General features: G+C 46.4%; 2 protein-coding genes and 2 long non-coding RNA genes across 6 annotated transcripts; 3 read left to right on the top strand and 1 right to left on the bottom strand.

Moving 5' to 3' along the window:
* The first annotated feature begins 1,171 nt into the window (after window positions 1-1,171).
* On the top strand, window positions 1,172-5,416 carry LOC113432416 (acidic phospholipase A2 2-like). 2 transcript variants are annotated; one of them, XM_087955962.1, is made up of 5 exons: window positions 1,172-1,424; window positions 3,064-3,238; window positions 4,538-4,665; window positions 5,127-5,275; window positions 5,376-5,416. In XM_087955962.1, exons 1-4 carry the CDS (start codon window positions 1,391-1,393, stop codon window positions 5,243-5,245), a joined length of 456 nt encoding a protein of 151 aa, XP_087812088.1. In that variant the 5' UTR covers window positions 1,172-1,390; the 3' UTR covers window positions 5,246-5,275; window positions 5,376-5,416. The 2 variants fall into 2 exon arrangements, with proteins under 2 accessions (XP_087812088.1, XP_087812086.1); XM_087955960.1 differs by having other exon boundaries at window positions 5,127-5,416.
* Window positions 3,791-16,462, bottom strand: LOC148132653 (uncharacterized). Of its 2 annotated transcripts, XR_015747708.1 has the most exons (3): window positions 16,328-16,462; window positions 4,121-4,275; window positions 3,791-4,087 (listed from the first exon to the last, which is right to left on the bottom strand). It is a non-coding gene; the product is annotated as an uncharacterized LOC148132653 (long non-coding RNA). The 2 variants fall into 2 exon arrangements; XR_015747707.1 differs by lacking the exon at window positions 16,328-16,462 and having other exon boundaries at window positions 4,121-4,397.
* Window positions 13,389-17,339, top strand: LOC113432405 (acidic phospholipase A2 S5-32M). The gene is made up of 4 exons (XM_087955967.1): window positions 13,389-13,559; window positions 15,236-15,410; window positions 16,447-16,556; window positions 17,049-17,339. The coding sequence occupies exons 1-4, from the start codon at window positions 13,526-13,528 to the stop codon at window positions 17,168-17,170; spliced, it is 441 nt and encodes a 146-aa protein (XP_087812093.1). The 5' UTR covers window positions 13,389-13,525; the 3' UTR covers window positions 17,171-17,339.
* On the top strand, window positions 13,569-14,459 carry LOC148132654 (uncharacterized). Its single transcript, XR_015747709.1, has 2 exons — window positions 13,569-13,914; window positions 14,051-14,459. It is a non-coding gene; the product is annotated as an uncharacterized LOC148132654 (long non-coding RNA).
* Window positions 17,340-21,076: the final 3,737 nt, after the last annotated feature.

Genomic DNA, 21,076 nt, shown 5'->3' with positions numbered 1-21,076 from the left:
GTTGGGAACCACTGCTATAAAGGCTGAAATCGCCAGGTATCGAAATTCATCTTGCTTGCAGCTTCACCACTGACAAAATGTATCCTGCTCACCTTCTGGTCCTGTTGGCAGGTAAGTGGAGATTTTCCAGACCCAGTAGATCCAAAGAATCCATTCAGGGATACGGCAGGCTTCGCTTGCTAAGTGGTTTCCAGAGGTTGTGTGAAACACCTGCGTGAATAGTTTCTTTACTCTTGCGAGGATAGAGGAGTTCGTAGAATACAGGTGAGCAGGAGGGCAAAAAAGCAAGCTGGTTCATTGTAGGTTCAGTCGAGAACTGTGTATGTGAGAGAGAGAGAGAGAGAGAGAAAGATAGACAAAGAGACAGAGAAAGAGAAAGAGAAAGAGTGAGACAGAGAGAGAGGAGAGAAATAGAGGAGAGAAAGAGTGATGAGAGAAAGAGGGAGAGAGAGAAAGAGAGTGGAGAGAGAGGAGATAAAGAGAATGAGTGATGAGAGAAAGAGGGGGAGAGAGATAAAGAGAGAAAGGAGATAAAAATTGTGAGTTTTGCGTTTCAAGATGTTTTGTTCTATTCAGAGGACATTTCCAAAACATTGAACCCAGAGGCAGAAAGCCTGCAACCTGCACCTTCAGTGATTCGTCCAATACAGGCTGATGGGAATTGGAATTCCACATTGCCTGGAAAGGAAGTCAGTGACCATCCCAGTTTTAAATCAGAGCAGATTTCCGTTTCTTCACAAAAAAACAGAACATCTTCTTCCAACTCTTGAAGAAAACAGGCGGATTCTTGCAAGCAAACAGCTCTGGCTTTATCTCCCTCCTGGAAGGAGTGCTGATAGGCCAATAAAACCATCCATCTCTTATCTCCCATCTTAGCTGGGGCCAAGGTAACGGCAAGGCTATAAAACAGTGGTTCCCCATGTGGGTTGTACCGCCCCCTGGGGGGCAGTGGGATGCCTTAGGGGGGGCACTAAGAGGCAAGGGGGCCAGCAGGGAGGGCTAAGAGGCAAGGGGGTGCTGCAGGTGGGCCCCTCGCAGGGAACAATTCAGGGGTGGGATTCTACCAGTTCATTACCATTCCCAGTAGTTTGGAGAACTGGTAAAAGGGCCCTGGCTGGCCCTGCTCCTCTCCACACGCTGCTCCATTTTCCTGCTCAGTCAGTCCTGCAAAATCGCACGCATGACCACCAAGCCACGCCCACAAATTAGGCCACTCCCACATAAACAGTTGTTAAGAAATTTGAATCCCACCCCTCGGTGGTGGGCACCGAGGATGGGATTTTAGCACCAAGGGGGCGGAGGACTGAAAAAGTTTGGGAACCACTGCTATAAAAGGCTGAACTCGCCACGTATCGAAATTCATCTTGCTTGCAGCTTCACCACTGACAAAATGTATCCTGCTCACCTTCTGGTCCTGTTGGCAGGTAAGTGGAGATTTTCCAGACCCAGTAGATCCAAAGAATCCATTCAGGGTTACGGCAGGCTTCGCTTGCAGGTGAGCAGTAGGGCAAAAAAGCAAGCTGGTTCATTGTAGGTTCTGTTGAGAACTGTGTATGTGAGAGGGAGAGAGAGACAAAGAGACAGAGAAAGAGAAAGAGTGAGACAGAGAGAGAGGAGAGAAATAGAGGAAAGAGTGATGAGAGAAAGAGGGAGAGAGAGAAAGAGAGAGAGAGAGGAGAGAAAGAGTGATGAGAGAAAGAGTGATGAGATAACGAGAGGGAGAGAAAGAAGAGAGAAAGAGAAAGAGGAGGGAAAGAGTGATGAGAGAAAGAGGGGAGAGAAAGAGAGAGGAGATAAAGAGGAACAGGAGAGAAAGTGATTTGTGAAAGAGAGGAAGAGAGAGAGGAGAAAGACGAGAGAAAGAGTGATGAGAGAAAGAGAGGGAGAGAGAGAGGAGATAAAGAGAAAGAGGAGAGAAATAGTGATTAGAGAAAGAGACGGAGAGAGAGAAAGAGAAAGAGAGAGAAAGAGAGAGAAAGAGTGATGAGAGAAAGACACAGAGAGAGAGAGAGACAGAGAGGAGATAAAGAGTGATGAGAGAAAGAGAGTGAGAGAGATAAAGAGAGAAAGGAGGAAAGGAGAGAAAGGAGAGAAAGAGTGATGAGAAAAAGACAGACACACACACAGAGAGAGAGAGAGAGGAGAGAAAGAGTGATGAGAGAAAGAGGGGGAAAGAAAGAGAGATGAGATAAAGAGAAAGAGGAGAGAAGTGATTTGTGAAAGAGAGGGAGAGGGAGAGGAGAGAGAGGAGATAAAGAGTGATGAGAGAGATGGAGAGAGAGAGAACAGGGAAAACAGATGCTCCTTCACTCAACCAACATCTCTCTTTTATAAGCTGAGAGATCCGTGTTGTACAAACTCAACCCATTTCATAGCATCACAGAACAACTGAATTGGAAGGGGCCTTGGAGGTCATCCAGTCCAACCATCCATTCCCAGTCCACTGTACGGAAAGTCCTCAATTTACAACAACTATCGGGGACCAGAATTTCCATCGCTAAGCAAAGCGAATACGCGAAATGACTGGTGTCCGATTTTACAAGCTTGTTTTGGGCTTGTTAGTGCAGTTATGAAAAAGGAACCACAAAGTCCTTACATGAACCCAGCTTCTCCTGTCGACTTCACCGGTAGGAAGCCGCCTGGGAAGGGGGAAAACGGCAAGCCGCGGTCTGGTGCGCATGTACCGGCCTATGAGACAGATGCCTCGATCCTCCAAAAAGAGGGAAGATTCACCCAGAGCAGTGCAGTAGCCTAGAGGTAGAGCTCTCACCTCACAATCAGGAGTCTGTGTGTTCAATCCTAGGTAGAGGCAGATATTTGCCTCTCTCTCGGCAAAATGAGAATATATCTGCTGAACAAAACTCCGTGCTGGTGACAGGAAGGGCATCTGGCCAGTAAACATTCTGCCAGCTCCATTCAGTTGCCCAGACTCCACCCCGCAAGGGATTAAGGGGTCCTGAAAAGGAGAGGATGCTTCACCCAACCGTCACTTAGCAGGGAACTGGATTTGGCTGCTGGATATTTGACAAACGCTAATGCTGATCTTCTTGTGGTGTGGTGCAGTTTGTGTCTCCCTCTTAGGAGCCTCCGACATTCCTCCGCGGCCTCTCAACCTCTATCAGTTCAAGGACATGATTGAATGTGCCAACCATGGCAGTCGAGGTGCTTTGGATTTTTCGGACTACGGTTGCTACTGCGGCACAGGAGGTAGCGGGACACCGGTGGATGAGTTGGATAGGTAAGTCCTCACCTGGGGATCACAGAACCTAGAATCCTAGGGTTGGAAGAGACCTCGGGGGTCTTCTAGTCCATCCCCTCCTGCAAGTGGCAGGAGATCCTCTAACGTTCCAGACTCCCTTTGGGCTTGAAGGGATCATAGAAAGAAGGACGGAATAATAAAACACAATACTAGAGTTGGAAGGGGCCTTGGAGGTCGTCTAGTCCATCCCCCTGTTCAGGCAGGAAACCCGAAACCATTTCAGACAAATGGTTGTCTAATCTCTTCTTCAAACCTCCAATGTTGCAGCACCCACAACGCCTGGAGGCAAGTTAATTGATCTCACTGTTTGGAAGTTCCTCCTTAATTCCAGGTTGCTTCTCCCCATGATCAGTTTCCCTCCGTTGCTTCTTGTCCCGCCTTCAGGGGCTTTTGGGGAACAGGTTGAACCCCCTCCTCTCTGTGGCAGCCCCTCAAATATCGGAAGACTGTTACCATGTCACCTGTAGTATAACGGATCCTCTATCGTCCTTTGACAGTTTGCAGGTGCAAGAGAATCGCTTGGATGAAATGGTACATGGGAAAGACCTTGGCAGACGTGGTGAAGAGATGCTATCTAGGGAAGAGTCAGATAAGAGAGGGCAAATAAAAATAAATAAAATAAAAAATAAAAATAAATAAATAAAAATAAAGAAAGGGCAGAGATCAGAGATACATAAGGGGTGGAGAAAGAGGCTCCGAAGGGATCCTGCTTAGTTTCTAATAAAAGGAGATGGCGGGAAAATTGTACTTTTGGATTAGGAAGGTTCTGTTAAACTAGATTTATAATGAAGCTCAGAGAGCACCGAGGACCCCACAATCTTCCTCCTCCTCCTCCTCCTCCTCCTCCTCCTCCTCCACTACCTTTTCCTTCTTTCCACAAACTTCCCTCCGTCCTAGCACTGATATGCTACCTAGTTGTGTCATGAAACATCTGAAAAAAAAATAATCAAGTCACAGAGCACCAAATCCTCCTCCTCCACTCCGCAAACCCCACTCCCTTCTAGCTCTGATGTTACCTAGTTGGGTCACGAAACATCCGCAAGAAAATAACCAAGTTCAGAGAGCACCAAGGACCCCACAGGACCCTCTCCACCTCCTCCACCTCCTTCTTCTGCTCTCTTCCACGATCCCCCTGCCTTCCTAGCACTGATTATATTGCCTAGTTGGGTCATGAAACGTTTGTAGGAAAACAACCCAGCTCAGAGAGCACCAGTGAACCCCTCCCACCAACTTCTCACACCTGGAGAGGCAGCTCTAACTCTTCCTGCTTTTGGCCAGGTGCTGCCAGACTCATGACAACTGCTATGATGAAGCCGAAAAACTTCCTGCATGTAATTACTTGATGAGTGGCCCCTACTACAACATCTATTCATACGAATGTAATGAAGGCGAACTCACCTGCAAAGGTAAATATCACAAACCCCAACCAACCCGTCTTTCTAAGACAGGGCCGTGCAGGAGCCTTTGCTGGATGATGATGTCATGAAAAGGGCTTTGGGCAGTTCCTATTATAGCTCTACCTGGAGGAGGTCTTTGTTATGTAACATATTCTGGCCCAGGCCTTAATGGCCCACCCATCAACAAAGGTGGGGGTGAGTTTCTGCTTCTGAGTTTCTACTCTTTTTAGGGGAAATATTCTGCCTTTTTAATATTTCCTAGGATATTTCAATTTTCTAGGAGAGGGGTGGGTGCCACCTTCCTACAGGGGCGTCGTCAGGAGAGCACAATGCAAGTTCTATCCCTTTTCAGCTAGGCGTGCAACTTCATAACGGGTATTGAAAAGACACAGGGCTGCGTCTCGCAATAGTGCAGCGTTTATTTTGGTCATGCCTCCCCGCAAGGTTCACCATTTCCTTCTTCCCTCCAGAGGACAACGATGAGTGTAGAGCCTTTATTTGTAATTGTGACCGCACAGCAGCCAAGTGCTTCGCCGGAGCCCCTTACAACAACGCGAACTGGAATATCGACACCAAGACACGTTGCTAATGATATTTGAGAGGCTTCAGCGCAAGGACTGTGGCAGTTACTCACCTGCGCGTGGCAATTCTCTGGATGGGCCCCTATTATATATATATAAAATAGAACATTATATATGTATAATTATTAAAAACAAAAGGAACCGTTTCCTGAACAATAAAGTGAGGTGCCGATACCGGATTAGTTTTCTGCTCCGTTTTCTCTTATTTACAGGAGGGAAAGTCCTGTGTTGGGTATTGGAGGCCATGACTTCTCCCAGAATCTTTTGCAAAATTGCTGCATTGTTATTTTTGCACGGGGGCTGTGAGATTCAGACATGCTGTCTCTGTGTGTGTGTGTGTGTGTGTGTGTGTGTGTGTGTGTGTGTGTGTTTGTGTGTTTATGTGTGCAAGAGAGAGAGGAGAGGGAGAGAGAAGGAGGGAGGGAGAGAGGGAGAAAGAGAGGGGGAGGGAGAGAAAGAGAGGGAGGGAGAGGGGGAAGAGAAAGAGAAAGAGAGAGTGAGGGAGAGGGAGAGAGAAGGAGAGAAAAAGAGTGGGCTGGAGAAAGAGGGAGAGGGAGGTGAAGAGAAAGAGAGGGGGAGGGAGAGGGAGAGAAAGAAAAAGAGGGAGGGCGGGAGAGAAAGACAGAGAAGGAGGGAAAGGGGGAGGGAGGGAGGGAGAGAAAGGGGAGGAGGGAGGAAGGGAGAGAAAGACAGAGAAGGAGGGAAAGGGGGAGGGAGGGAGGGAGGGAGGGAGAGAAAGAGAGAGAAGGAGGGGAAGGGGGAGGGAGGGAGGGAGAGAGAGAAAGAGAGAGAAGGAGGGAAAAGGGGAGGGAGGGAGGGAGAGAAAGAGAGAGAAGGAGGGAGGGAGAGAACAGGGAATACAGATGCTCCTTCACCCAACCAACTTCTCCCTTCAATAGCTGAAAAATTTAGGTCCCTCGCTAGCTCCAGGCACTAGGATCTCCATGTAGTCCTCAACTTAGTGACCATTCAAAGTTACAACAGCACTGAAAAAAGGGACTTACAACCATTTTTCAGACTTCCAACCATTGCAGCCTCGCTACATGATTTATGTTTGGGTGCTTGGCAAGGGACTCACACTTACGACGGTTGCAGCGTCCCTGGGTCGCGCCTTTTGCGACCTTCTGAGAAGCCAGATTCACTTAACAACAGTGTGACCTGCTTCACAACAGTGGCATCCAAAAAAAAGCTAATAAACTGAGGCCAACTGGGTGTTGAACTAAACCGGAGCAATTCTGGGAGTTGAAGTCCAGTGGTCTTGACATCTCCAAGTTTGGTTGCCTCTCCTTTAGATGTTGGTGACCTGAAGAGAAGAGAAGATAACAGAGAGAATAGAGGATAGAATAGAATAGAATAGAATAGAATAGAATAGAATAGAATAGAATAGAATAGAATAGAATAGAATAGAATAGAATAGAATAGAATAGAATAGAATAGAATAGAATAGAATACAGAATACAGAATACAGAATACAGAATACAGAATACAGAATACAGAATAGAGAAGAGAAGAGAAAATAGAATAGAGAATGGAGAATGGTGAATAGAGAGTACAGAATAGAGAAGAAAATAGAGAGAAGAGAGAAGAGAAGAGAGAAGAGAAGAAAAAAAGGAGAGAGAATACAAGAGAGAATAGAATAGAATAGAATAGAATAGAATAGAATAGAATAGAATAGAATAGAATAGAATAGCATTCTTTATTGGCCATTCTTTTCCCGAACATTATCAAAGACTGAAAGGAACTATAGCCAACTCGATAAAGAGGCTCTTGCTATTGTAGCCGCTATTAAACGTTTTCATGAATATGTGTATGGACGGCCGTTTACTATAATAACCGTCCCACAAGCCACTGCTTGGCATATTAGCGGGGGACAAGCCTACTCCCCACATCTTATCACCAAGGATGACCCGTTGGTCAGAGTTCCTAGCCGCATATGGTTATCAACTGCTACACCGCCCGGGGAAAGCCATTCCCCACGCAGACGCGTTGAGCCGTTCTCCACTGCCGGAAGCCATAGACCAGGGGTCCCCAACCACCGGTCCGCGGACCAGTACCGGGCCGCGGAACAGGTCCTACCGGGCCGCTGGCTTGCTGGGCGCCGCCATCTTTTTGATGAAAAGTGCTTCGGTGAGCTTTTCCAGGTAGAAAGCTCACCGGGCACGTTTTCATCAAAAATATGGCGGCGCTAGCGCTCCGTGAGCTTTTCTGGGTAGAAAGCTCACCGGAAGCACTTTTTCATCAAAAAGATGGCGGCGCCCAGCTGATGCCGGTACCGGGTCGCGGCGCCCAGCTGATGCCGGTACCGGGCCGCAGCGTAAAAAAGGTTGGGGATCACTGCCATAGACGATCCAGCTCCAACCCTTACGGCGCTCCAGATCGAAACTCTCCCTTCGCCACCTCTGACTGCACGAGACATCGCAGCAGAAACAAGGAAGGACCCCACATTGGCTCGGGTCCTCAGCTGGGTGGAACGAGGCTGGCCTAACAACGAACCCGACAACATCTTCACACCATTTAAAAACCGACAAACGGAGCTGTTCTCACAGAAGGGCTGTGTTTTGTGGGTAGACAGAGTCATTCATCATTCCTGAAAAATTACAACACAGCATCCTAAAACTATTGCACGACGGTCATCCCGGCATCGTGCAGATGAAGGCGTTAGGAAGAAGCTACACGTGGTGGCCGGGCATCGATAAACAAATAGAAGTCTGGGTGGCCACCTGCAACAAGTGCCAGGAAATCCGCGCTGCCCCACCGAAGGCATTCTTCTTCTTCTTCTTCTTCTTCTTCTTCTTCTTCTTCTTCTTCTTCTTCTTCTTCTTCTTCTTCTTCTTCTTCTTCTTCTTCTTCTTCTTCTTCTTCTTCTTCTTCTTCTTCTTCTTCTTCTTCTCCTCTCCTCCTCCTTTCTCCTCCCTTCTTTCCACCTTCTTTCCTCCATCCTCCTTCTCTTCCTCCTCCACCACTATCCTTCTCTTCCTCTCCCTTAGATTTAATAAAACAGGAGGTCCCTACTGCAGTTTCCAAGATTCTGTGTGTGCCCCTAAGGAGATAAAGGAGGAGGAGATAAAGGGAAAGGCGAGAGAAAGAGTGATGAGAGAAAGAGAGGGAGAGAAAGAGAGAGGAGATAAAGAGAAAGAGAAGAGAAAGAGATTGATGAGAGAAAGAGGGGACAGAAAGAGAGAGGAGATAAAGAGAAAGGGGAGAGAAAGAGTGATGAGAGAAGGAGAGGGAGAGAAAGAGAGAGGATATAAAGAGAAAGAGGAGAGAAAGAGATAGATGGGAGAAAGAGGGGGAAAGAAAGAGAGAGGAGATAAAGAGAAAGGGGAGAGAAAGAGTGATGAGAGAAAGAGAGAGAAAGAGAGAGGATATAAAGAGAAAGAGGAGAGAAAGAGATAAATGAGAGAAAGAGGGGGAAAGAAAGAGAGGAGATAAAGAGAAAGGGGAGAGAAAGAGTGATGAGAGAAAGAGAGAGAAAGAGAGAGGATATAAAGAGAAAGAGGAGAGAAAGAGATAGATGAGAGAAAGAGGGGGAAAGAAAGAGAGAGGAGATAAAGAGAAAGGGGAGAGAAAGAGTGATGAGAGAAAGAGAGAGAAAGAGAGAGGATATAAAGAGAAAGGAGAGAAAGAGATAAATGAGAGAAAGAGGGGGAAAGAAAGAGAGGAGATAAAGAGAAAGGGGAGAGAAAGAGTGATGAGAGAAAGAGAGAGAAAGAGAGAGGATATAAAGAAAAAGAGAAGAAAAAGAGATAGATGAGAGAAAGAGGGGGAAAGAAAGAGAGAGGAGATAAAGAGAAAGGGGAGAGAAAGAGTGATGAGAGAAAGAGAGGGAGAGAAAGAGAGAGGAGATAAAGAAAAAGAGGAGAGAAAGAGATTAATGAGAGAAAGGGGGAAAGAAAGAGAGAGGAGATAAAGAGAAAGGGGAGAGAAAGAGAGGGAGAGAAAGAGAGAGGAGATAAAGAGAAAGAGGAGAGAAAGTGATTTGTGAAAGACAGGCAGAGAGAGAGGAGAAAGAGGAGATAAAGAGTGATGAGAGAGATGGAGAGAGAGAGAACAGGGAAAACAGATACTCCTTCACAAAACTGACATCTCCCTCTTATAAGCTGAGAGGTCCGTGTTGTACAAACTCTACCATTTCATAGTATCACAGAACAACAAAGTTGGAAGGGGACTTGGAGAGAACCAGTCCAACCCCCCCATTTCATCCATTCCCAGTCGACTACTCAGGTAGACCTTGACTTACAACGACCATCGGGGATCAGAATTTCCATCGCTAAGCAAAGTGAATATCCAAAATGACTGGTGTCCGATTTTACAGGCTTGTTTTTGGGCTTGTTAGTGCGGTTGTGAAAATGGAACCATAAAGACCTTCCGTGAACCCAGCTTCTCCTGTTGACCTCTCCGGTCAGAAGCCGGCTGGGAATGGGGCAAAAGGCAATCGGCGAGCTGCTGTGCACACACCGGCCTAGGAGACAAATGCCTCGATCTTCCATAAAGAGGGAAGATTCACCCAGAGCAGACAGCTGATCATTTGCATTCTTTTTACAGAGCCATTGAGGCCACTTGGAGGTTAGTTTGTATCCTCAGGCTCAAGCTTCTTCTCCTCTAGCTGGATAGTGGGGAAGGGAAGGATTATGAAACCTTTCACAATGCAAGGAATAGAAACCTTTCATAATGCAAGGAAGAGAAACCCTTCCATTCCTCACTCTCCTGTCCAAGCTGAAGTAGCTTCTGGATTGAGAAGCGAAACGTCTTCAAAGAAAAAACAAGAAAGTCCAGGTGCCTCCCAAAAAAGCACCTTTGGGTCTGCCGAAAGGACTGTGTTGTGACAGGCGATTGTGTTCTGTCCTAGGGTTCCCCAAAAAGCACTAAGCAGACCCTTTGTCCTGACAAAACCCCTTTTTATGAAATGAAGGTGAATTTCTTGCATTCACATTCAGCCAAAGGCCTGGCAAACAGTCTTTCAAGGGTCCAATGAAGAGCCCAGACCTCATCTACCTTGGAGAGCTGCCAAGTAAATATTTCCAAATGCAGTGCTGACAAGGAAGGTCTCAGCACAGAATCTCTGAGATGCACAGACAGATCTTCACACCTCTGCAACGAACGAATTGTTTCCAGCAAAAGCCCCCTCCCCTTTTGCTCCTCTTTTAATCCCTATGGGAAGAGCCATTCACCGTACGCCTGTGGCCTTAATCCCACATCAACCATGAGTTTTTAATTGTTCTTTTCTTTTGGCAGCTCTGCGCATGTGCAGGCTGAGAAGAGGCTCCAGCTGTTCTTCTGCCCCACTGATCTCCGAATCCCAAGGCAGCCGATGACTGCCAGACTACCCTGTCTCCATCTCTGCCTCTGATGCAGAGCCCTCATCTGAGCCTTACTCAGCCTCCAGGAATGGCCCAGGTTCCTCCCAAAACATCCTCATTGTCCGACTCTGCACCCACATCTTGTGAAGGCAAGCTCTTCTACTCATTACTTGTCCTCACTGTTAGGAAGTTTCTCCTTAATCACACATATAAAATTAACATTAGTTTATATAATGCATATAATTTGGGAATAAGCGCTGGGTTTTCTTCTGGCAACCCTAAGAGAGGTTTAAAGGGGGTTTGTGAAATTGGGCTTTGTCTGTCTGTTCAGCTTGTCTGTCGTGGCTTCCCACTTTTTTTCAAAAAAGAGTGTTAAGTAAGAAGAAGGGTGCTAGGTGGAGAATGAGCTGCAGGTAGCACTTCAAGGCAAATCCCCTGCTTGGGTTCTCTGGGATGCTGTCTGCGGTCTGAACAGGAACAGGAGGAATGTTAGGATCTCAAACACCTAAAGAGGGGAGAGGATTTTATTGGTAGCTTGTCCAAGAATGGAAGCCTTGTTCAGAGAAGCCGGGAGGGGAGATTCCAATCTTTCTTGATCTTAATAATGAATAATCTTATCTTCCTCTTCCTCTTCCTGTACCTCTTCCTTTTCCTCGTCCTCGTCCTCCTCCTCCTACATCTTCCTTCTTGTCTTCTTCTCTTTCTCTTTCTCCTTCTCCTTCTCCTCCTCCTCTTCTTCTTCTTCTCCTCCTCCTCCTCCTCCTCTTCCTCTCCTCCTCCTCCATCTTCCTTCTTGTCTTCTTCTCTTTCTCCTCCTCCTTCTCCTCCTCCTCCACCTCCTTTTCTTTCCTCCTCCTCCTCCTCCTCCTCCTCCTCCTCCTCCTCCTCCTCCTCCTCCTCCTCCTCCTCTTCTTCTTCTTCTTCTTCTTCTTCTTCTTCTTCTTCTTCTTCTTCTTCTTCTTCTTCTTCTTCTTCTTCTTCTTCTTCTTCTTCTTCTTCTTCTTCTCCTCCTCCTCCTCCTCCTTCTTTTTCTTCTTTCTTCTCTTTCTCCTTCTTTTCCTCCATCTTCCTTTCCTCCTCCTCCTCCTCCTCCTCCTTCTTTCTTCTTCTTCTTCTTCTTCTTCTTCTTCTTCTTCTTCTTCTTCTTCTTCTTCTTCTTCTTCTTCTTCTTCTTCTTCTTCTTCTTCTTCTTCTTCTTCTTCTTCTTCTTCTTCTCTCCTCCTCCTTTCTCCTCTCTTCTTTCTGACTTCTTTCCTCCCTCCCCCCATTGTCCTTCTCTTCCTCTCCCTTAGATTTAATAAAACAGGAAGTCCCTACTGCAATTTCCAAGATTCTGTCTGTGCCCTTAATTCTCAAATTAAAGTCTTGATTGATAACAATCTAATCCTTGTCTGATCATGCCTCACCTTCTAAGAGGACTTGGTTCTCTCCTTGACTCTCGCAAACTCTGGTTTATGCTCTGCCCCTCTTTAATTTTCCCCCTTAAATCGTTTTAAATAGGGAATATCTTGGATTTCTTCAGAACACTCAGGAAGCTCTGTTTCCTCTTCTAGGGACACCACTAAGAGCTCTTGCCCAACTGGATCATTGCCAAATGCCAACCAAGCTACCAGTTCTCTGGCTCTCAACCCTGCAGTGTTTTCCAATCCAAGGAGCTTAAAAGAAGATTCTAAAGAAAACAACAACCCGGATGTCGATTCTCACTCAACAGGATCCTGAACCTCTCTTGGCGGACGGGGAAGATGCTAAACAAAGGAAAGTTCTGTGCACCATTGGTAGCCCTGATTGTGATTGTGATTGTATGGGAGCCACGTCGCACCTCTGAGCAAGAGGGAGAGGGGAAGCCCAAAAGGCAGGTCTGCTCTTTGTGCTTTGGATGCAAATCACATCCCACAGAACAGATTGACAGAGCGTCGGAAGGGACCTTGGAGGTCATCTAATCCAATCCCCAACTCAAGCAGGGAGATACCATTCCAGATAGTCCAAGAAAGAGGAGAGAAAGAGTGATGAGAGAAAGAGAGAGAAAGAGAGGGAGAGAAAGAGAGAGGAGAGAAAGAGAGAGAGAGGAGATAATGAGAAAGAGTGATGAAAGAAAGAGGGGGAGAGAGATAAAGAGAGAAAGGAGATAAAAATTTTGAGTTTTGCGTTTCAAGATGTTTTGTTCTATTCAGAGGACATTTCCAAAACATTGAACCCGGAGGCAGAAAACCTGCAACCTGCACCTTCAGTGATTCCTCCAATACAGGCTGATGGGAATTGGAATTCCACATTGCCTGGAAAGGAAGTCAGTGACCATCCCAGTTTTAAATCAGAGCAGATTTCCGTTTCTTCACAAAAAAACAGAACATCTTCTTCCAACTCTTGAAGAAAACTGACGGATTCTTGCAAGCAAACAGCTCTGGTTTTATCTCCTTCCTGGATGGAGTGCTGATAGGCCAATAAAACCATCCATCTCTTATCTCCCATCTTAGCTGGGGCCAAGGTAACGCCAAGGCTATAAAACAGTGGTTCCCCATGTGGGTGGTACCGCCCCCTAGGGGGCAGTGGGATGCCTTAGGGGGGCACTAAGAGGCAAGGGGGCCAGCAGGGAGGGCTAAGAGGCAAGGGGGGCGCTGGAGGTGGGCCCCTCGCAGGGAACAATTCAGGGGTGGGATTCTACCAGTTCATTATCATTCCCAATAGTTTGGAGAACTGGTAAAAGGGGCCCCTGGCTGGTCCTGTTCCTCTCCACCCGCTCCTCCATTTTCCTGATCAGTCAGTCCTGCAACATCGCACGCATGACCACCCTGCCACGCCCACAAATTAGGCCACTCCCACAGAAACAGTTGTTAAGAGATTTGAATCCCACCCCTCGGTGGGGGGCACTGAGGATGGGATTATAGCACCAAGGGGGCGGTGGACTGAAAAAGTGTGGGAACCACTGCTATAAAAGGCTGAACTCGCCAGGTATCGAAATTCATCTTGCTTGCAGCTTCACCACTGACAAAAATGTATCCTGCTCACCTTCTGGTCCTGTTGGCAGGTAAGTGGAGATTTTCCAGACCAGTAGATCCAAAGAATCCATTCAGGGCTACGGCATGCTTTGCTTGCTGAGTAGTTTCCAGAGGTTGTGTGAAACACCTGCGTGAATAGTTTCTTTACTCTTGCGAGGATAGAGGAGTTCGTAGAATACAGGTGAGCAGGGGGGCAAAAAAGCAAGCTGGTTCATTGTAGGTTCAGTCGAGAACTGTGTATGTGAGAGAGAGAGAGAGAGAGAGAGAGAAAGAAAGAGAGACAAAGAGACAGAGAAAGAGAAAGAGAAAGAGTGAGACAGAGAGAGAGGAGAGAAATAGAGGAGAGAAAGAGTGATGAGAGAAAGAGGGAGAGAGAGAAAGAGAGTGGAGAGAGAGGAGATAAAGAGAATGAGTGATGAGAGAAAGAGGAGAGAAAAAGTGATGAGAGAAAGAGTGATGAGAGAAAGAGAGGGAGAGAAAGAGGAGATAAAGAGAAAAAGGAGGGAGTGTTGAGAGAAAGGGGAGAGAAAGAGAGAGGAGATAAAGAGAAAGAGGAGAGAAAGTGATTTGTGAAAGAGAGGGAGAGAGAGAGGAGAAAGAGGAGAGAAAGAGTGATGAGAGAAAGAGAGGGAGAGAAATAAAGAGAGAAAGGAGAGAAAGAGTGATGAGAGAAAGAAGGAGAGAGAGAAAGAGAGAGAGGAGAGAGAGGAGATAAAGAGTGATGAGAGAGGGGGAGAGAAAGAGAGAAGTGAAAGAGAGGGAGAGAGAGAGGAGATAAAGAGAAAGAGAAGATAAAAAGTGATGAGAGAAAGAGAGTGAGAGAGAGAAAGAGAGAAAGAAGAGAAAGGAGAGAAAGAGTAACGGGGGAAAGAGGGTGAGAGAGAAAGAGAGAGAGGAGAGAGAGGAGATAAAGAGTGATGAGAGAGAGATGGGAAAACAGATGCTGCTTCACTCAACCAACGTCTCCCTTTTATAAGCTGAGAGATCCGTGTTGTACAAACTCAACCCATGTCATAGCATCACAGAACGAGAGAGTTGGAAGGGGCCTTAGAGGTCATCCAGTCCAACCATCCATTCCCAGTCCACTGTACGGAAAGTCCTCAATTTACAACGACTATCGGGGACCAGAATTTCCATCGCTAAGCAAAGTGAATACGCGAAATGACTGGTGTCCGATTTTACAAGCTTGTTTTGGGCTTGTTAGTGCAGTTGTGAAAAAGGAACCACAAAGTCCTTCCATGAACCCAGCTTCTCCTGTTGACTTCACCAGTCGGAAGCCGGCTGGGAAGGGGGAAAACGGCAAGCCGCGGTCTGGTGCGCATGTACCGGCCTAGGAGAGAGATGCCTCGATCCTCCCAAAAGAGGGAAGATTCACCCAGAGGAGTGCAGTAGCCTAGAGGTAGAGCTCTCACCTCACAATCAGGAATCTGTGTGTTCAATCCTAGGTAGAGGCAGGTATTTCCCTCTCTCTTGGCCCAATGAGAATATATCTGCTGAAAAAAACTCTGTGCTGGTGACAGGAAGGGCATCCAGCCAGTAAACATTCTGCCAGCTCCATTCAGTTGCCCAGACTCCACCCTGCAAGGGATTATGGGGTCATGAAAAGGAGAGGATATTTCACCCAACCGTCACTTAGCAGGGAAGTGGATTTGGCTGCTGGATATTTGAGAAACGCTAATGCTGATCTTCTTGTGTTGTGGTGCAGTTTGTGTCTCCCTCTTAGGAGCCGCCAGCATTCCTCCGCTGCCTCTCAACCTCGCACAATTCGACATGTTGATTCAATGTGCCAACCATCACAGTCGAGCTACTTGGCATTATATGGACTACGGTTGCTACTGCGGCTGGGGAGGTAGCGGGACACCGGTAGACGACTTGGATATGTAAGACCTCACCTGGGGATCACAGAACCTAGAATCCTAGGGTTGGAAGAGACCTCGGGGGTCTTCTAGTCCATCCCCTCCTGCAAGTGGCAGGAGATCCTCTAACGTTCCAGACTCTCTTTGGGCTTGAAGGGATCGTAGAAAAAATGACGGAATAATAAAACACAATACTAGAGTTGGATGGGGCCTTGGAGGTCGTCTAGTCCATCCCCCTGTTCTGGCAGGAAACCCTAAACCATTTCAGACAAATGGTTGTCTAATCTCTTCTTCAAACCTCCAATGTTGCAGCACCTACAACGTCTTGAGGCAAGTTAATTGATCTCACTGTTTGGAAGTTCCTCCTTAATTCCAGGTTGCTGCTCCCCATGATCAGTTTCCATCCGCTGCTTCTTGTCCCGCCTTCAGGGACTTTTGGGGAACAGGTTGAACCCCCTCCTCTCTGTGGCAGCCCCTCAAATATCGGAAGACTGTTACCATGTCACCTGTAGTATAACGGATCCTCTATCGTCCTTTGACAGTTTGCAAGTGCAAGAGAATCGCTTGGATGAAATGGTACATGGGAAAGACCTTGGCAGACGTGGTGAAGAGATGCTATCTAGGGGAGAGTCAGATAAGAGAGGGCAAATAAAAATAAATAAAATAAAAAATAAAAATAAAGAAAGGGAGATGATCAGAGATGTATAAGGGGTGGAGAGAGAGGAAGAATAGTACTTTTGGATAAGCAAGGTTCTGTTAAGGAAGATTTATAATGAAGCTCAGAGAGCACCAAGGACCCCACAACCTTCCTCCTCCTCCTCCTCCTCCTCCTCCTCCTCCTCCTCCTCCTCCTCCTCCTCCTCCTCCTCCTCCTCCTCCTCCTCCTCCTCCTCCTTCTCTTTTCCACAATCCCCCTGCCTTCCTAGCACTGATTATATTGCCTAGTTGGGTCACGAAACATTTGTAAGAAAACAACCCAGCTCAGAGAGCACCAATGAACCCCTCCCACCAACTTCTCACACCTGGAGAGGCAGCTCTAACTCTTTCTTCTTCGGGCCAGGTGCTGCAAAATACATGACGACTGCTATGCTAAAGCCGAAAGCAGCAGCTGCAACCCCAAGTGGACGATGTATGATTACTACTGTAACAGCGAGGGACCCTACTGCAGAAGTAAGTATCACAAACCCCAACCAACCCGTCTTTCCAAGACAGGGCCATGCAGGAGCAACTTTGTAGGCTGTCCTGAGTCCCAGGCTTGGTTGAGCCTTTGCTGGATGATGATGTCATGAAAAGGGCAATTCCTATTATAGCTCTACCTGAAGGAGGTCTTTGTTATGTAAAATGTTCTGGCCCAGGCCTTAATGGCCCACCCATTAACAAAGGTGGGGGTGAGTTTCTGCTTCTGAGTTTCTACTCTTTTTAGGGGAAATATTCTGCCTTTTAAATATTTCCTAGGATATTTCAATTTTCTAGGAGAGGGGTGGGTGCTACCTTCCTACAGGGGTGTCGTTGTGAGAGCACAATGCAAGTTCTATCCCTTTTCATCTAGGCGCACAACTTCATAACGGGTATTGAAAAGACACAGGGCTGCGTCTCGCAATAGTGCAGCGTTTATTTTGGTCATGCCTCCCCCGAGGTTCACCATTTCCTTCTTCCCTCCAGATATCAAAAAGAAGTGTCAACGTTCTGTGTGTGATTGTGACGTCGAAGCAGCCTTCTGCTTTGCCAGAACCCCTTACAACAACTCGAACTGGGATATCGACACCAAGAAACGTTGCCAATGATATTTGAGAGGCTTCAGCGCAAGGACTGTGGCAGTTACTCACCTGCGCGTGGCAATTCTCTGGATGGGCCTCTATTATATATATAAAAATAGAATGTAATAGAATATATATATATATTAAAACAAAAGGAACCGTTTCCTGAACAATAAAGTGAGGTGCCGATACCGGATTAGGTTTTCTGCTCCGTTTTCTTTTATTTACAGGAAGGAAAGTCCTGTGTTCGGTATTGGAGTCCATGACTTATCCTCAGAATCTTTTGCAAGGTTGCTGCATTATTATTTTTTGGATGGGGGCTGTGAGATTCAGACATGCTCTCTCTGTGTGTGTATGTGTGTGTGTGTGTGTGTGTTTATGTGTATAAGAGAGAGAGGGAGGGAGAGGGAGAGAGAGGGAAAGAAAGAGAGAGTGAGGGAGAGAGAAGGAGATAAAAGAGTGGGAGGGAGAAAGAGGGAGAGGGAGGTGAAGAGAAAGAGAGGGGAGGGAGAGAAAGAGAGGGAGGGAGAGGGGGAAGAGAAAGGGAGAGCGAGGGAGAGAGAAGGAGAAAAAAGAGATGGGGAGGGAGAGAAAGAGATGGAGGGGGAGGGAGGTGAAGAGAAAGAGGGGAGGGAGAGAAAGAGAAGGAGGGAGAGGGGAAAAGATTGAGGGAGAGGGGGAACAGAAATAGAGGGAGGGGGGATGGAGAAAAAGAGAGAGAAGGAGGGAAAGGGAGAGAGAGAGAGAGAGAAAGAGAAGGAGGAAAGGGGGAGAGAGGGAGAGAGAAAGAGAGGGAGGGAGGGAGAGAAAGAGAGAAAAGGAGGGAAAGGGGGGCAGGGGAGAGAAAGAGAGAGGGGGAGGGAGAAAAAGAGAGAAAGAGAGAGAAGGAGGGAAAGGAGGAGGGAGGGAGGGAGAGAACAGGGAATACAGATGTTCCTTCACCCAACCAACTCCTCCCTTCAAAAGCTGTGGGAATAAACTTTGGCTTGGGCTTGAGTAATGATTAATATAATGCTTTATACATACGTGCCTGTTTAAAGGTCACTAAGATAATGCAAGGAAAAGAGAACAATAAGGACAAATACAAACAAAGAGACAGCTTAGACAACTGCAAACAAGCCTGTACTATATCTAATTATTAAGCCACAATGTAATTATGCTTACTATGTACAAAACTCTCAATAAAAGGAAGCACTGGAATTTATTCTGGGCTCCCATCCCGAGTACACACGCTTGTGTCTCATTCTTTCCATGGGAGACCACCACAAAAAGCTGAAAAATTTAGCTCCCTCGCTAGCTCCAGGCACTAGAATCTCCATATAGTCCTCAACTTAGTGACCATTCAAAGTTACAACAGCACTGAAAAAAGTGACTTACAACCATTTTTCAGACTTCCGACCATTGCAGCCTCGCTACGTGATTTATGTTTGGGTGCTTGGCAAGGGACTCACCCTTATGACAGTTGCAGGGTCCCTTGGTCGCGCCTTTTGCGACCTTCTGAGAAGCCAGATTCACTTAACAACAGTGTGACCTGCTTCACAACAGTGGCATCCAAAAAAAAGCTAATAAAGTGAGGCCAACTGGGTGTTGAACTAAAACGGAGCAAAACCACGCGTTGAATTCTGGGAGTTGAAGTCCAGAGGTCTTGAAATCTCCAAGTTTGGTTGCCTCTCCTTTAGACGTTGGTGACCCGAAGAGAAGAGAAGATAATAGAGAGAATAGAGGATAGAACAGAATAGAACAGAATAGAATAGAATAGGATAGGATAGGATAGGATAGGATAGGATAGGATAGGATAGGATAGGATAGGATAGGATAGAATAGAATAGAATAGAATAGAATAGAATAGAATAGAATAGAATAGAATAGAATTCTTTATTGGCCAAGTGTGATTGGGCACACAAGGAATTTGTCTTGGTGCAAATGCTCTCATTATACATAAAAGAAAAGATACATTCGTCAAGAACCATCAGGTAGAACACTTCATAATAGTCACAGGGTACAATAAGCAATCAAGTATACTAGGAAACAGTCAATATAGATTGTAAGGATACAAGCGACACAGTCATACAGTCACAAGTGGGAGGGGATGGGTGATAAAGTGTGATGAGAAGATTAATAGTAGTGCAGACTTTGTCAATAGTTGGACAGTGTCGAGGGAATTATTCGTTTAGCAGAGTGATGGCATTCGGGGGAAAACTCCCCTTGTGTCTAGTTGTTCTGGTGTGCAGTGCTCCATAGCATTGTTTTGAGGGTGGGAGTGGAAACAGATTGTCCAGGATGGGAGGGGTCTGTAGATATTTTCTTGAAGATTTATTGAAGTGATTTATTGAAGATTCGCATGACCTGGCATCTATGGCTGCACCCAGGTGTAGCAGTGGATTTGTAGGTAGGAGGGCAGGCGTGCAACGAGCCAGGGATCCACCAGGGATCCGGCTGGATGCAGCCATTTGATGCATGGTTGGAGGCCCCTCTTGGAAACAACGCAATTGGTTCTTTGTTTCTCGATGTCACAATTCCTCTCCGGAGGAGCTGTGGGCCAAGAGGATGGAAAGTTTCTCTCACACAGCTCCTCCTGCCCGGAGGACAAACTGCCTCTCCTTTCCTGAAAAAGATCCACTCTTGGCCTCCTCCAAGCCCACCAGATTTGGGAGAAGAAGCCAGCAAAGTCACCACTGTAATTATGCACACGCTTTCAAAAAGACTCATGGCCACCAGATTAGAATCTTGGTGGGGGAATCCACCGAGCGTGTTCCCGAGAGAAAATATCCAGATCGGGATCTCTGTTTCAGGACACCCCGAACCCCAATTTTTTTCCAATGTCTCAGGCCATCCCAAATGCCAGCTGACCTTCCGGCATGCTGGATCCATTCCCAGGATCTACAGTCCATTTGGGAAGCGTAAGAGGAGAATATTGTTGAGAACCTTGGCTGGCTGAGATTTCAGACTTAGACTGATACACGCAACAACCTGAAATAACTCCTAGGTTAACTAGCTTGGAGTGTAGGGGCAGGGGTGGGATTCAAATTTTTTAACAACTGGTTCTGTGGGTGGGGCTAGGTGGGCATGGCCATGTGACTGGATGGGCGTGGCTTCTTCTTCTTCTTCTTCTTCTTCTTCTTCTTCTTCTTCTTCTTCTTCTTCTTCTTCTTCCTCCTGCTCCTCCTCTTCCTCCTCCTCCTCCTTCTTCTTCATTTTGCAGCACCTCCCATGGCCATTTTTGCCTCCTGGGCCTCAGGGAAGCCTCCTGGGCAAAGCAGTAAGACAGCGAAGGGGATCCTGGCACAGCTGATCAGAACAACTGATCGTTGAGGGGCCAAAAAAAGAGAAGAAACACCTTAAGGAATGACTGGGCAGGGGAGAATGCAGTCAGCTATGTCGGGCATGCATGATAAGGACTGACTGGATGGGGAGGGGAGGGGCCAGCCAGGGACATGATTGGCTGGTTCTCCGAACTGCGCAGAATCCTAACAACCAGTTCTGTAGAACCGGTCCAGACTGGTAGAATCCCACCCCTATGTAGGGTGTGTGTGTGAACCCAGCTGTTGTTCTTATGTTTGGGTGTTTTCGGTGAAGCCAGGTAACCAGAAAAACTCTGTAACTGCTTAGTTAGTCATTATTATTATTGTTGTTATTGTTATTGTTTTTGTTGTTGTTTTTGTTATTATTGTTATTATTGTTGTTATTATTATTATTATTATTATTATTATTATTATTATTATTATTATTATTATAAACAGTTATAATGAAACACAATCAATTTTAATGGAAAAATAATGAAACACAATCACATTTAGTGGAAATCTTAGCATATAATCAACGTGTGCATAAGCTGCCTATATTTATTACGTATGATTTTAAAAGGAAAACAAAACTAGGTGTGTGTTATTCCTTAATTTGTTTAATAAATAAAAAGCAAGTAATGCTGATTAA

The sequence above is a fragment of the Notechis scutatus genome, chromosome 1, assembly GCF_049901735.1.
Source record: "Notechis scutatus isolate UNSWTSFEM ecotype Mainland chromosome 1, rNotScu1.2, whole genome shotgun sequence".
Lineage (NCBI taxonomy): Eukaryota > Metazoa > Chordata > Lepidosauria > Squamata > Elapidae > Notechis > Notechis scutatus.
Note: the sequence above shows the minus strand (reverse complement) of the source record. Positions and strands in the feature narration are given on the sequence as shown.